Source organism: Miniopterus schreibersii (genome assembly GCF_964146895.1).
Source record: "Miniopterus schreibersii genome assembly, chromosome: 17".
Lineage (NCBI taxonomy): Eukaryota > Metazoa > Chordata > Mammalia > Chiroptera > Miniopteridae > Miniopterus > Miniopterus schreibersii.
This window is the reverse complement of record NC_138117.1, coordinates 42,285,008-42,300,520: the sequence shown is the minus strand read 5'-3', so window position 1 is coordinate 42,300,520 and position 15,513 is coordinate 42,285,008. Positions and strand designations below refer to the sequence as shown.

Sequence of the window (15,513 nt, the reverse complement as noted above, 5' to 3'; positions counted from 1 at the left end):
CATTCCCATCTGGAGACTATTTTTCTCTGTAAGAAAAGAGATTCGGCATGTTGACTGGAGAAAGTGTGACTCATTGTGTTGGCAAACTTCCTAGGCAAGCATTGTTGAGTTTCCAGACAGTTTCTCCTGACCATTTGAGGTTTATTGTTAAGAATTTAAAACAAATCTTATTCTGTAGTTTCTCCAGTTGCTTGGCAGTAAGCATGAAAAGCAGGTGTGTGGTTTGTTTCCTGTGTGCTGGTTTTGCCAGGCAATGAAAATACGAAAATGATAATGGGATTTGGGAGGTGGGGTCTTAGCAAGGGAAGATGCAATGATGAGCAGTCCAGTAGAGGGTGGGCAGGGGCATTCACTGGGGAGTGTAAATCTTTTGAGCAAGTGAACTGACAGGCCAGGAGGTAATAGATAGTTTAGGATTTTTCTTTGGCAGAGGTCATCACACTTTTTTCTGTAAAGGGCCAGAGTAAATATTGTAGGGTTGAGGACCAAGAGGCAATTGGGGTATTATGAAATACTACATAACAAGAGCCAAAATGAATGGCCACAGACTTGCTTGGTAAAATTCATAGTCTGCTAGTTCAGTGCAGTGTTTTGTAGGACAGGTCTGCTAATGGGAAGAATGGAGCTCCGTTTGAGGGGGAGAACATTTTTCTTAATTGAGATACAAACGGGTGCTCCCTAGCATCAGCGTTAATGGCAGATGTTGAGCCCTTAATGGTGGTCATCGTAAGGAGGCTTACCTACTTCACCTATGAAGATGTCCTCCCACTGAGAGGTACTCTGGGTACCAGATGGTCCATCAGTTTTGGGAGTCGAGTGTAATCATTGTTGGAAGGCATTTGTACAGTTCTATTAGATTCTTATCTTTACATTAGACTTTAAGTATGTTTTATTACTTTGCAGGTTAATCATGGCGGGTAGGTGGAGGCACATCAGTTGCAGAGTTCAATGGATTTTTAAATCTGTGAATTTTCCCCGTCTTGCACTAAGGTCCAAAAATGCTTGTTGGAACTGAAGTTTGAGTTAAAAAAATATGTCCACCATGAATTTGTGTGGGAATGGAGGTCTCCCCCCTGGTTTTCCCTTCTGACAGCATGGGAAGAGTATAGAGCAATTTGACATTAGTGTGATTCTGATGAAGTTTCTTGTTCCTTGAAGTTCCACATACGTGCTCACTGATTACATAAGCTCTTCTTAGGAGGAGAGACCCGTGTATTTCTTTCCCTGTTTTTTGATAATATTTGTCCTTATCCAGAATTATTGACATAGTATGTATATAGTATGTAAAGTAAACATTTATTGAATGAATAAATCTAAAATGTATTCTTTTAAAACAGCGTTGTTTTCCCATTCCTTTTTATTGTAGGTGAAGAGCGATTATATGTTAGAGATAGCTGACCAAGTAGACCAGGATATTGCTTTGAAGTTGGGTTGTCTAGAAATACGGTAAGATGACAACTGTACCTTGAGGTCTTTATTCATCAATGGATTTTGTTATTTTTGGAAATTACCCAATTATTTTCCTTTTCTCATAAAGAGTATCCATAAAATATTGAATAAAACATGAATGAAAAGTTAAGTCAGTTCTGAATTAGGTTGATGATTCTATTATGTGTCTGATGCAGTTACCCTTGTGATATGTGCCTCCACAGGAGTGGGTATGTGCACATCCAGCCACAGCAGCCGTCTGGTGTCCTTTGGCTGTTTGGCTTGCATGTGCTGTCCCTTGAGAAAAGGTGAAGTTTAGAAGTAGCAAGTGTAGCTGATCTCTTACAACTGGAATGAATCTGTGTCTCGTCTTTGCAGAGACCAGACCTGCTTCACCTTTTTAAAGGGAAAAGGGGGCCTGTTCAGTAGAAATAGTTCTGGGTGTCCCTGGCTGGGTGGCTCAGTTAGTTGAGTGTTGCCCTGGGCACCAAAAGTTGCTGGTTCAGTTCCTTGTCAGGACACATAACTAGGTTGTGGGTTCGATCCCCAGTTGGGGGTGCATGTGGAAGCAACTGATTGATGTTTCTCTCTCCCTCCCTTTCTCTCTCTCTAAAAAATCAATAAAAAACATTTTAAAATAATAATAAAAATTTTAAAAAAGAAACAGGTCTGGCTTAACCAATTGTGCTTCATGAGGATATGGCAACATGCTGAGAATCAGGTTCGTTCTGTGTTTGAGCTCATCAGCATGTTTGTGGCTGAGCCACAGGGTTCTTAAGCACCCTTCACCCCCACAGTTTTTAACCATTGGACAACACAGACATTCTTTAAACATGTATAAAACTTCATATCTTTCCTGATTTTAGGCGCTCGTACTGGGAGATGCGGGGCAATGCGCTAGAGAAGAAGTCTAACTATGAAGTATTAGAGTAAGTATTACATGTCGAAAAAGGAGCCTTCTAGAAGCAAATATTCAGAACTAGCTTATTCTTCAAACTGTAGTTTTTATTATTTTATCTTTACTTAAAAGTAAATACTATAAAATAACATACTAGGAATTAATGTAGAAGCTTCTAGAGGGTGTTGGGGTTTGGGGTGGTACTTGGTGGCTGAGATGGTTGTCCACTCTGAGTTTTGGAGAAGGAGTGTGTGCAGGTGGGGTGTTGCTGGTCGGGCATCAAACTGATCCAGGAAGAGATACTAGTTTTTGTGAAGGTACAGAAACGCGGACAATCAGATAACAGCTGTAAAACTGTCCCTTTGTTTTGGATAGAATACCTGCTCTGAGGAGACAGTTTGATTACTGTTAGTATTTTTATTCTACAAATCATCAGGCCCAACTTTTTTAGAGAGTGGGAAAGGCACTATCTAGAAATTTAAATTTTCAACCTCAGTAGAACCAAGGTCCCTTTTCCATAGGCAAGGGGAGGTACGCGGCAGTGAGTTCCTCCTGCCCTGTCCCTGGAACTTGACCTCCTGAGGGCTCATGCTACCAGGGAACAAACTGGGTGCCAATAGAAGAGACTTTCATTTACATCTTTTGTAAATTAGAGGTGATGGTTAGAAAAGAAAGCAGCAGCTATAGGTCAGATCAGATGTTTTAAGAAAATGTTTTGTTGTCAACCTTAAAACTTGCATTGCTGCCAATGACACATTAGACCCAAGTAAGCTAATAATATAGTCTTAAAATTATGGTTTCCAAGGCAGGTTTGACATAGACAGACAGTAGCTTAGCTAACATTTTTCTTTCATAGAAAAACCCTAGATGGTCAGTGCTCCTCTTCACCAGAGTGCTAGGCCCCTTTAATCATGTCCTTCCTCGTCTGTATCACACCACCTCACGGAGGAACAGATGGACATTGCTCTCCCTCTCTCCAGTCCTTCCTCTCCACTCAAGGCACAAATGTGTACACAGGACTTTCCCTGAGAAGAACCAGGACCACACCTGGCTCCCAGAGGAATGAGTACTGTACTGTCTAACACAGTTGTACCCAGGGTGAAGGAGAGAATGTCATTCAGCAGCAAGTGTCAATCGCTACTGCACTTAGAGAATTTAACATTCATTAGTTTTTAAGAAGCTTACAGTATCATTTTGGAGGTTAAGTTCCTCAGTGGTATTTTTAAAATAAAGATACTCAGTTCCTGGAGTTTGGGGTGAGGACAAGATAGGAATACTATATGAAAATGCACAGGCTATTTTAAAGTCCAGTTTGGTTGCTTTTTTGCCTGGGCTTTAAAGCATTGAGGAATTAAATAAAGCCAACAGACATGGTGAGAGTCTCTCAGAATTAATGCTAAAGGGGAAATAAAGTTATTGTTGACATAAGAACTCACTCATGAGAAGCTGAATTACTATTTACTGTATAAATGAAGCTCCCTTAGGCCTCCCAAAGCCACTTGTGTTAGGGGTTTGTGGCCATGAGCACACGTGTTCAGGGCAAGACCAATGCTGGAGTCTTAAGTGGTACCTGAGCACACCCTTGAGCTGATTGTGGTGCCTATGGGGTGGCGCCCATACCCTCCTACACCTGGAGGAGGGAGCCCCACCTTCTCACCTGGACCATCCAGAACAGCAAGTGTGATGTGAAAGGGGGAACACAAGGAAGCCACTGTTGGCAGATGGAGATGTGGGAAGGCAAAGCTTTGAGAATGAACACAAGGGACAGAGAAAGGCCTCATCAGCACTGGTCTGAACACTCCATTTGAAGGGTAGGCAGGGTTAAATTCAACTTTTATTGAGAAAATTCTTGTTTACAATTGACCACAAATGTAATTTAAGTCCCTGAACCCCTATGTCTCAACAAGTAAATTCATTAGATTTGGAAGCTTGCTATCACCTACTACCTCACACTCTCATACAGCTAGTTGTTTATGTTAGTGTCTTTCTGGAGAAAAGGGAATGCGTTTTAGGGCTTCTGCCCCATTATCTAATGTGGAGCCTAGTAGGAGTCAGTAAATGAGTACGGGCTTGCTTTCTCTGAAGTGTCAAACCAGGATAATGGGAATCTTAGGGGCTAGTTGATAGAACCTCATGCTTCTAATCCTGAGAGAGAAGTGGGGAGAACAGTAATTAGGCACTTCTGCTGCCCATGGGCAGCAGTTCCAGCTCCCTCTGTGGGATCTGCCACTTCACTCCTCCCAGCCTTCTTCCCAGTCTTTCTGGGCAGCCCAGGGAACATTGCAGCTGTGCCCTGGGTCCACCTAGGTTGCCTGCCCTGCCTTAATGGAGGAGCCTACAGGCCCACAGCACTGAGCCCTGGACAGTCAGGAAGCAGCTGTGTGCCCCAGCCAGTACAGGAGCCATCAGCCACATGGGCCTCCGAGCACTGGAAATGGGAACTAGATTTTTAAATTGAATTTGAACTAACTTAAGTATAAATGGCGTCATGTGGCTATTGTAGTGGGCAGTGCAGCTCTCACAATGTTATCATCTCGTCAGATGGGTGAGGGTATAACAACCCAGTGATGGGGTTTGAGACTTGGGCTTCAGCGGTATTTATTCTCAAAGTTTTGTGTGAGCTCATTTTTTGTTTTTTGTTTTGACAATTATTTACATAGTAAAGAATTACCTTACAGGAAAGGCCAGTAGTTGTATTTTGTTTCTAAGTACTATTTATTGTTTTAGTCACATTTTCTTGCAGCTGTCGCATTTGGGCTCAGTGAGGTGTATGCCACCTAAAGCTCTAGGCCAGGCTGCTGCTGAGCTGAGGGCACTAGCTTGGAGAGGGACCTCGGATGAAAGTGGGACAGCCTTTGGTCCCTGCCTTGCTTCCTCAGAGAGCTTTAAATTTAGGTGTCTGTAATAGGCTCTCCTGACAACTTTGAATGGAACACCTCAGGTCCTCCACCACAAAGCCTAAAGGAGACCTGCTTTCTTGATTAAATCAGTGGAAACGTGTTAAGAGCGGTGTTGAATTTTTCCAATGGTTTTGTATAATTTAGCCTCATTATTTTTCTTATTTGCCAAATGTCTCATTTAAAAGAGTTCTAACGTATGGACAGATGTTACACATACCTTGTTACTCACAGGTAGTTGGAAAAAAAAATAGAACTGCACACTTGCTCAGCATTATGCAGTTGGCCTTAGCTTTTTTTCCAAGTGGTATTGTCACCTAGGAAGTTAAACTAACACCCAGGAATAGGCTTTATTTCCACAAAGAAATATGCTCTCTATCATTTTTCTTGAAATATACAACCTTCCTGGTCCACCTTTAATTTTCCTACTTGTGGCAGAAATGAGTACAGTAAATTCCACCCAACTCTAAGAAAAAGAAAAATGTAACCAGTTTGACTAATAGCCCCGATGGTATCACATTCGGAAGAGGACATCCCCTGACCTGGCCTTTCCCCTCATCCACCCGTCTCCCTGAAATCCCCACGGAGGGCACACCCCATATGTCTGAAACAGACCTCATGGTGCGCCCCCATCCCCACCCTACCCCTTCCAAGTGCATGGCATTAGCATCCCCGAGGTCGCCTTTCCCTCTGTCTCACAGGTGTTCAGTCATTTAGCTCTGCTGGCTCTGCGTCTGTCCAGAACAGGTCCTGCATCTACCCCCAGCTTACCTCACTTACTGATCCCTTGTTAGAGCCTCCCTCCCCTCCCCCTCATGGTACATTCTGCTGATGGCAGAATCAGGTCACACCTCCCTCTGCTCAGAGAAGCTGCTAGGCAGGCCTGTGGACCAAACTTACCAGACAGGAGGGGCCTACAGTATTCCAGGGACAGGAAACTACCCCTTGGAGTTGGTTCCATGGCTTAACCCTTGTTGTTGCACCCTCAGCACTGCAGAATGTAGGAGATAGCCTTCCACTCACAGGTAGAGAGTCCCAGGTTTCCAGGTGCAGGTGACAGCCAGGTACATCCATGGCACAGCCACAGTCCAGTGCCCAACTCTCCCTGTGAGGAGTGCTGCTTACTGTGGTCTGGTTGCCTGGTAAGGAAGATAAGAAAGAAGTGCTCAGGAATATGCAATCAAAGATTCTAGGGTGTTTGTTTTTCCTTTATGTGCTTATTTTGCTACTTCCCGTAGTGATCAGCACCAAGATCCTTAAAATGCAGAGCCCATGTCTTTTCAGGAGGCATCAGAGAGGAAAAATCTGGATGGACACTCCTTCTTCATGTCCTAGAGTCACAGTAGATGCTGCAGATCTTAAAAGATGAGAAATTAGAGAAGTAAATGGAAAACCAGGGGTTTCGTAAATTAGCTGATAGGTAAAACCAGAAAACAGTATGTCACAGTGCCAAGAAAGCATTTTACAAAGATGTAGTTAACCTAATGATAAAAACAATAAAACATTGAGAACTGAGAGCAGTTTTGGATTTAGCAAGGAGTTCGTTGGTTTAGGTCCTAACCAGTCAGATTGTAGAATAGGGGATTTAACTTAACATGTGCTGACATGACTTCTGTGGTTTCTATATGATGCCTCTACCTTAGAATACAGACGAAGTTATTCCCGTGTGTTTTAAAAAATATTTTATATTCAGTTTATTGTTTTCTTATGTCATTCTGGACAGATACCTGTATTTCACTTTTCTCCTTGATCCTTTTGTACATCCCACGTGTCTCCTGACATTCCTTGCTATGTCCAGGCTTTATTTCATCTTAGCAGCACATGACTGCCATCTAGTGGCCGAAAAACCTGGGCACTGCGTACCCAAAGTAGGAAAAAAGAATGCGCTCCTCTTTCCAATCTCTCTTGGCCAGAGTGCTTGAGGCTCTTGATAATAATGATTTTGAAGCCTGATCCAAAGAAAGTCACTGGAGTTTCCAACATTTTTCACATTCAGCTTTTGACCTTCGGCAAATCCCTTAATTTCTTTTGTTTGCTGTGTGAGACTGAGATGAACCTTGATTAGGTGAATGTGCCCCTTAATCAAAAAGTTTATTTTCAAAAAGTGTCAGCTGTTAGGATTAATTCCAAGTTTGTTTTTTTAAACTTCCATAGTATGTCCCCAATTTTTTCCTAATCAGGCCTGTCTGCAAATACAGCCTTGCCCCCTTGAAACGGAGGTTCGAAGAACAGTTTATCTGTACATTGCAGTTTCAAAGAGGCAGTATTTTAAATGAGTTTCTAGTAAGTGTTTAAAGAAAAAAAGACTTTCTACTTAAACCACGTTGTATCGGAGATGGTTAATCCCACCCCTTCCGTGACTGCTGGTAAATTGGAACTTCATTGTCTGTCCATCCTGGGTCAGATGTGCAGGGATAAATAATTCATGCTCCTGTGTTCTTGCAACAGTGTCATTATATTCCTTGATTTGGTGGTGTTACTGTTACACTTCTTTTTATATTTCAGAAAAGATGTTGGTTTGAAGCGGTTTTTCCCTAGGAGTTTACTGGATTCTGTCAAGGTAATTAGAGTTTACTTTGTCATAAATTAGATGACCACTTATTCAAAACCCTCTCCTTGGTATGTGGTTTTCTCCCTTATATGATGCTATGATGTTATAGGTACAGCTTTCTGATCATTACTCTTCAGAAGTGTCAAGAAGCTGTCATAGCTGAGGAGACAGGGGAGACTTGAGTAAATGCAGTATGAGATTCTGATGGTCAAAGGATAGAGTGGACAGTGTCCTCAAGGCAGACCGTGAGATGTGGGCATAGTCTATAGTTCAGTGGACAGGACTGTACCAGTGTTGATGTTGTAGTTCAGCACGTGGGCCAGGGTTGAGGAAGGTGTCCATTTCAGGCAGGGCTGGGGAAGGCCTGAGGGGCTCTCTGCTGTCTTTGCTAGTTTTGAGAAGTCTCTCTTCAATTTCCAAATGATAAAGTGCTAGAGTACCATTGGAACACTTAGTTTCATTCTTAGAGAAAACAGTCATCATTCTCATTTCTGATTGGCAGGTAACCATTGCAGGCTTGGCACTTAGTCAGGCACAGAAATGCCTGGCTTAAGAGTCATTCAGCACTCCATTCCTGGCATCTGCTGCATGTCAGCTTCTGAGTGGGGGCACCAGGGAGAGTGAAACCTGGTGTCTGCATGGAAAGTTCCCGTCTGATACAGGTCCTTGTGAATAGGATGAAAAAAAAGCAGCCTGTGCTCATTGCAGCATCATATACAGTAGCCAAGACAGAGCAGCCTGCGTGTCCATCGATCGATGAATGGGTGAAGAAGACGCACACGCCCTGGGTAGTGTTCAGCCATAAGAAGAAGCAGATCTTGCCATTTGTGACAGCATGTATGTTCCTGGAGGGCATCATGCTAAGTGAAATAAGTTAGAGACAAATACTATATGATTTCACTTATATGTGGAATAATCTAGAAACAAAATCTAAAACAAAAGAGACCCAAACTCATAGATACAGAGAACAGATTGGTGGCTGCCAGTGGTAGGAGGCTGGGGGTGGATGAAATGGGTGAAGGGAGTCAAAAGGTACAAACTACCAGTCACAAAGTAAATGTCACAGGGATGCAATGCATAGCACGGTGATTATAGTTAATGATAACTGCATTACATTTTTGAAAGTTGCAAAGAGAGTAGGTCTTAAAAGTTCTTATCACAAGGAAAAAATTCGTAACTCTGTGGGGTGATGGGTGTTAACTAGCCATCGGGTGGTCATTTTGCAGTACATACAAATACTGAATCCTTAGGTTGTATTCCTAAAACTAACAATGTTATGTCAATTATTTCTCATTTTTTAAAAAAAACAAACACTTTGCATGCACTGTTAACATACCTATATTTAGTAGCCTATTATTCCTTTACTGGGAATTTTCTTTAGCATTACATCATAACCTTTTCATCTGGGAAGCCCTAGGGATCCATTGTTGCTAGCAGCATCTTGATTAGTATTTGGTTGACTAATACGAAATTATTTTGTAGCTGTAATTTCTGATGCTATGACCTAATAATATTGCTTCATTTTGAGGAAGTGTCACATTCTGAGTAGCTTTCTCTGTATGTGAACTGGTTTAAAACTGAGTAGCAAGCGTGGATAGATTCCTTGTTTCCACACAGAAGAAAAACGCATATTGTTTCTCTCCTTCCTCATGCATTGATGCCTCTGCCTAGTGTGCTCCCACATGTCCATGTGTAAGTCCCACCCCCGCGCTCATTGTGCTCCCACGTGTCCATGTATGAGACCCACACCATATGCTCCCATGTGTCTATATGTGTGAGTTCCCACCCTGTGCTGTCCTTTTCAAAGCACCTGTATGTGCACATGGTTTTCTCATATTTCTTCATTAACTCCACGATGAGATTTTAATGTCCATCAGTCATTATACAGCCATCCTTACGAGTGCGTAGAGCACTGGGTAGACAGACACACCACTGTGTGCATTACTACAGACAGTTCTATAGACCTTCCTTGTTGCTGCGTCTCTGCGTAGTTCTGTAATCACCCCTAAGGAATAACATCCTGGGATTTTCAGTGCTGGGTCAGGAGTTGTGGTTTTCTAGGGCTTCTGACTTGTGTTGGCAAGTTGCCCTTCAGAAAGGCTACACTGACTGCTCCTCCCAGCAGTGGGTGTATGAGTGCCTTGACCCATCACCTGTGTCAGGTCCCTTTCGTGGGCAGGGACATGTTTTTAATGCCTAACTCTTTACATGTCCTAATGACCAATATTACCTTACACATTTTTATTTAAGATATAAAGTTTGAAACCACTGAACTGTACACTTAAAAATGGTGAAGATAGTTTTATGTTATATGTATTTTATTATAGTTATTTAGAAATAGAAATGAAGCTCTGATAAATATGACATTTTGTAAAACTTGAGCATAGGTTGTATTAAGTGGTGTTAGGGAAGAACTCTTCATTGAAGTTAGATAGTATTGCTGTGTTTGACTCATTCTTGACTCTGAAAAAATTTTTGTAATTTTGTTGTACAGGCCAAAACACTAAGAAAACTGATCCAACAGACATTTAGACAGTTTGCCAACCTCAACAGAGAAGAGAGTATCCTGAAATTCTTTGAGATCCTCTCCCCAGTGTACAGATTTGATAAGGAGTGCTTCAAGTGTGCTCTTGGTGTAAGTACAGGGCATGGGAGGAGTACACGAGGGTTCATTACTTTTGCTTTTCCTTAACCATGTATGTCTAAATTTCTGATTGAAATTGAATTTGTCACATTTTTAACAACATCAGAATATGGGGGAAATGCAAAAAAAAGTGATGTGAGAATAAAATCATCTTCTTTTAATAGCATGTCTGTGTTCATAATTAGGTTTTTTATCCCAGCTGAGCAATTTGTTGATGACCTGTTCTCGAAGGGCTAGTTTACCCTGTTCAGACAATCTTCCCAAAGAAACCATTAGCTTCAGACCTACTGGAAGGAGCACAGTATCTTCATTTAGGCTAGGTAGATGTTGGATCAATGAAGTTATAAATATTTTGTTATTTGGTTAGATAGATTAATGGCTAGCTAAGCCATCCCCCCATTGGTCCTTTAATGTGCCCTGGGCTCTTTATCTAAAATAGTTCTTTTTCCTTCCGATACCTCTGCTTTCAACTGTTTCACCTTCAAAAGTCAAGCTGGATTATTTCCGTGGAGCTGGCAATCGGCCCCGAGGAAGGCATCAGCTACCTCACAGACAAGGGCTGCAATGTAAGTCTGCTTTGGGGTGTCCTGGCTAGTGCTGTGTATGGCCCACCTCTCAGGTGGGCTGGCTGCAGACAGACAAGGTCGAGCTAAGGAATGGGGATTTGCTGGTTCCATGGCACTTGAACATTTGTCGACTGAGCAGGAGAGAATCCAGTGAAGGAGCTCTGAAAGAGCCAGGGTGGCAGGAACCCTACAGGCAGCTGTGCCCTAGGCCGAGAGGAGAGTGAACCTCAGGGCCGTGCTGCCCAAATGCCCAGGACTGGGGGCATGGAGGACTGCCCATGGGCACCTCTGGAAGACGACTGTGCCTGAAAGCAAAGCTCTAAAGATCTGGAAAGGGAAGCTGAGTTTGCGTCCTTTGTGAACCAGAATTCCAGCTCTGTCCCAGCAGCATAGCCTGTGCTGAGGGGTCACTTAGCAGGATAAGCTGATACCGTGTGATATTTTAAGATCAAGAGGCCGTAACTAGGCTAATTGTTTTGAATAAATGTATAGGAATTCACTGCATGCAAAGTAATCACTGTCATGAAATGCCAGAGGGCTTAAAGACACATGGACATATTTTGTCTTCCTAACATGAGTTCTGCTTAGAAACTGAACACAGTCTCTCTAGGAGTATCTGCATGGGAGGGTCCTTGGGCACCTACTGCTTCCCGAGCTCAGTTCCACTCTGGAACTTCAGGTTTCAGCGACTTGTGCAGGAGCAGTATGTGTTGGGAGTGGGCCTGGGCCCCTCCCTGTGGGAAGGGGAGCAGAACATTCACTCCAACCAGGAATTTCTCATGGTTCACTCCCCCCCCCCCGCCCCCACCTGGTGAGGAGCCAAGTCAGAGACTCCCTTCTACTTCCTTTGTCTCTCTCTGTCTCCTTGCTCTGGTACCTGTGGTGCCTCTTGGCCAGCTCCTTGGTGCAGTGCCTCTCCTTGGCCATCAGGAGCACAAGGAGCAGGCACATCCCCAGCCCTGCATTGAGAAGACCATTTCCTGTGGCTCCACTACAGCTCAAAAAGAGGACTCCCTCCCCCCAGGAGCTGCTGGGACAGTCTATTTCCCCCAGACACCGTCTTAGGGAGGGTCTTCAGGAGAGGGGAATGGGGTGGGATTGAGAACGGAATGCGTGAAGATAGTCTTTCATCTGTGGTCCACAGTTTGTGCCTTTTCTTCCCAAAGCCCACACATCTGGCTGACTTCAATCAAGTACAGACCATTCAGTATTCAAACAGCGAAGACAAGGACAGAAAAGGAATGCTACAGCTAAAAATAGCAGGCGCACCGGAGGTACGAACTCTCATAGCCATCATGGGGGAGATGAAAGCAGAGGGACATTTTACAAATGATGTTTTTAGGATGAGGTTTTCATGAATCATCAGCAATGTTACATTATAAATAGTCATGATTCAATGCCCCCAAGAGTAGAACAGGGAACAGATTTAAAAATCAGTCAAGAGCATTATTGTGAAGATGATTGAAGATTAATGCGAATTACCAAGGAAATCAACTTCTTAAAATTACATAAAAATACATATATCTGTAAACTGTGTTATTTTCCACACCATGTTGTCTGGCCCCAGACCCTGGGTTCTCAAATCAGCATGCCATGCAGTGCACTAAAGACAGATGTGGCACGAGAACTTAGCACCTGGCAAGTACTGCATAGGGTGACCTTTCCTGAAGACAGACAGAGGACACGCACGTGATAGAGTCTGGCTGGCTGGTGGCAAACACGGTTGTGCATGTGCAGAAGTGTGTTAGGTGCTTATCCACTCCCCTGCAGCACAGCGCCAGGTCCCATGGCAGCCCCTTCTCGAGCAGGCTCACCTGCAATACTTCTCTCACCTTTCCTTGTTCTTTTCTCCTTGGGGTCGTGGCGTCTCTGAGACTCTGGGAAATGCATTTGATTCTTGGTATTAAATGACACCATAAAATACTAAAACCTTATCGTAAATGGACATTTCCTGCAAATAGCTCAGGAATGTTCTTTTTAGGCTGTCATTTTCACACGGCCCTTTCTTTTTGCTTTTCTCCCAGATAACAATAGGATAATGCAGGTGAGGCAAGTTCATAAATACTACGTGAATTAGCACAAATTGTATTTGAAAGTAAAATACAGCTTTGGTTATCTCCTGGATAACACTCAATGATAGGTCGTTAGGAAGCTTATCAAAAGTGTATGTTTTCTGTTGGAAAGAGTCGTTTCTAAGCTCTTAAGCAGAACATGCTGTGCATGCTGAAAATAATGCTATTTATTAATTTTCTTTCATTTAGAAAAGTTATGAAGGATGGTTGATAAAAATTTATTCCATGCTAGTCTAGTTTCTAAAATAAGCCCTACTTTAACTTACTGGCTATCTAGATTCTTCAATTAGAGCATGCCAGAGGGACCAGTCATTCTGAAAGAAAATACTTTTTTCATCTCCTTTTATTCCAGAAAGTGAGTCTCAGTGTAAGTGATTTTTCCATTTTTGTCTGGGTGTGCCTTCTGTTACAGTCTAGGAATAGTGTCTTAAATATCAAACTTCCTTTTTCATTCAAACCTTATGACAAGCCTTGTGTTGCTCCCACGCTCCTGTTTCCACGGGCATCTGGAGCTGATGTCACACGCAGCTGTCCCTTTGGTTACTGCGGAGAACAATAGTAGCTCTCTCCTGGTCTCTTCCCCTTTTAGCCTCTGACAGTGACAGCACCGTCCCTGACTATTGCCGAGAACATGGCTGACTTGATCGATGGGTACTGCCGGCTGGTGAATGGGGCCTCGCAGTCTTTCATCATCAGACCCCAGAAAGGTGAGCTTCTGTTTCTCTTGGCGCGTTTCCACCCAACTTTCAGACAAGCCACCCTGGCAGCCTGGAACCCTTCTTTTCGATAACTCTGAACATGAACACTAAACGAATGGCTCAGCCCTGTAAGTCTGCATTGCTGTTTTCCTAGGGAAGTGATAGAGCTTCCAGCCTAAGAGCTGGGTTTGAATAGAGCTTAAAGAAAGCTAGTGTGTTGTGAGCAACATACTTGGAGTGTTTTCTATGTGACCATTAGTATTTTTAAATAAATTTTTGGGATAATGTTCTGGGGTTTTGTGTGTGTGTATTTCGTTTAACTCATGTAAATAAAGCCTCTGCTATTTTTTCTCATACATCTCAAAAGCTTAGAGCAGTCCAAGAACAAAATGAGTTCTAAGCCATGAGGTAAAATCGACAATTAGAATGAATAACCATGCTAGAAGCTAGGCTGTATCACCTCAGAAATGTGTGTAGGTTTTGCATGGCATCAGGAAGGGATGTTTCAGAGGCTTCCAACTTCTGAAATAATCAAAGAAAGCCTTCCCGGCAGGACAGGCACACAGTGAGTGGGCTTTGGGCGTGTGCCTCCTATGAGCTCCAATCGAGTCCTCTGCACTGCCCTGTGCGAAGCCCCCCCCCCCCCCCCCCCCGTGCCATGACTCTCACCTCTGAGCACGAAGAATATGGCAGTCTTCCATAGGGCCCAGGGGTCAATGCGAAGGCCTGGGACTGCACCTGTACACATGTGTTCCCAAGTGTCACTTCTTGTGTTCCCGTGGTTGCCACAGCTGCTGTGTGATTGTGATGCGCTATGGGAACCTTGACATTGAGATTCCTTACTTGTGAGGGAAGAATGACACTGACTTTAGAGCTGAGTAGGTGGGTCCACTGTCATCCCCACAGAGCAGCCAGCTCTGTGGCAGGTGGACACAAGATTCCTCTTGCACTTACCTGGTGTTAAGGGTGGTTCCCGAGGAAAGAGTCCAGAAGGGCTGGAAGGTATGTGTCCATGGGAGCAGACTGTTAAATAGTGCAGAGGATAGAGGAAAGGACAGGAGAGCACACAACAGAAAGCCAGCCTGCCCAGCTGGGGGCACAGGGAGCAGTGCATGTATGCGCGTGTGCGCGTGTGTGTGTAGAGCACAGGAGTCATTGGAACATTTGTTTAAAAGTTAGTGTCATGTTGTGCTCTGAAAACAACAGCTAAAGCCATAACCTAAAGGCCAGTAAAATGTATGGATTCCAGCACATGGCTGGCCACTGTGATCAGACTGGTAAAGCCTATTCATATATTTTTTCCTTACATATAGTGTATATTTGCTGTAGCTTTCCTTATAGGAAATATAGTAATGAAGCTGCTTTTAGAAATATCTAAAGGTTTTTCATTGCTTTTCGAAATATCTAAAGGTTTTTCAATGAAAACTTTCACACTTGCCGTTAATCCATGTTTCCTGCTGTACAGAAGGAGAGGTGGGGAGGGAGTGTCTTCTCAACCAGGGAACAGGTCCTGAGCTTCCCTGTCGTTGTGGGAGGCCACCGACGTCAGTAGAGGACTGCACAGCGCGGACTCCTTCAGGTCCCTGCTCTTGTAGGCCCGCTTGTTCCTGAGCCCTTTGTGGCATTAGTCCCTCTGGAGCCACACATTTGTGGATTTATGGTCTTTTGCTTCTGTGTGTTTCCTGTACAAGTTTTGGTGTTGCTGCTAATGAGCCTGTTTATCAAAATGTAGAGTGTTCAGTCCTTCAGTAAGGAATGT

General features: G+C 43.5%; 1 protein-coding gene across 23 annotated transcripts in view; it reads left to right on the top strand.

Moving 5' to 3' along the window:
* PTK2 (protein tyrosine kinase 2) overlaps positions 1-15,513 on the top strand; it is a 168,616-nt gene that overhangs the window by 74,017 nt on the left and 79,086 nt on the right. For all 23 annotated transcript variants that reach the window (XR_013997441.1, XR_013997442.1, XM_081116801.1 and 20 more), the window contains 7 exons: positions 1,367-1,446; positions 2,295-2,357; positions 7,729-7,783; positions 10,269-10,409; positions 10,907-10,984; positions 12,151-12,258; positions 13,646-13,763. Coding sequence is in view for 21 of the 23 variants with exons in the window: in XM_081116801.1 (XP_080972927.1) it covers positions 1,367-1,446; positions 2,295-2,357; positions 7,729-7,783; positions 10,269-10,409; positions 10,907-10,984; positions 12,151-12,258; positions 13,646-13,763 (643 nt within the window). In the remaining 2 variants the exon portion in view is untranslated. The remainder of the gene's footprint in view (positions 1-1,366; positions 1,447-2,294; positions 2,358-7,728; positions 7,784-10,268; positions 10,410-10,906; positions 10,985-12,150; positions 12,259-13,645; positions 13,764-15,513) is intronic.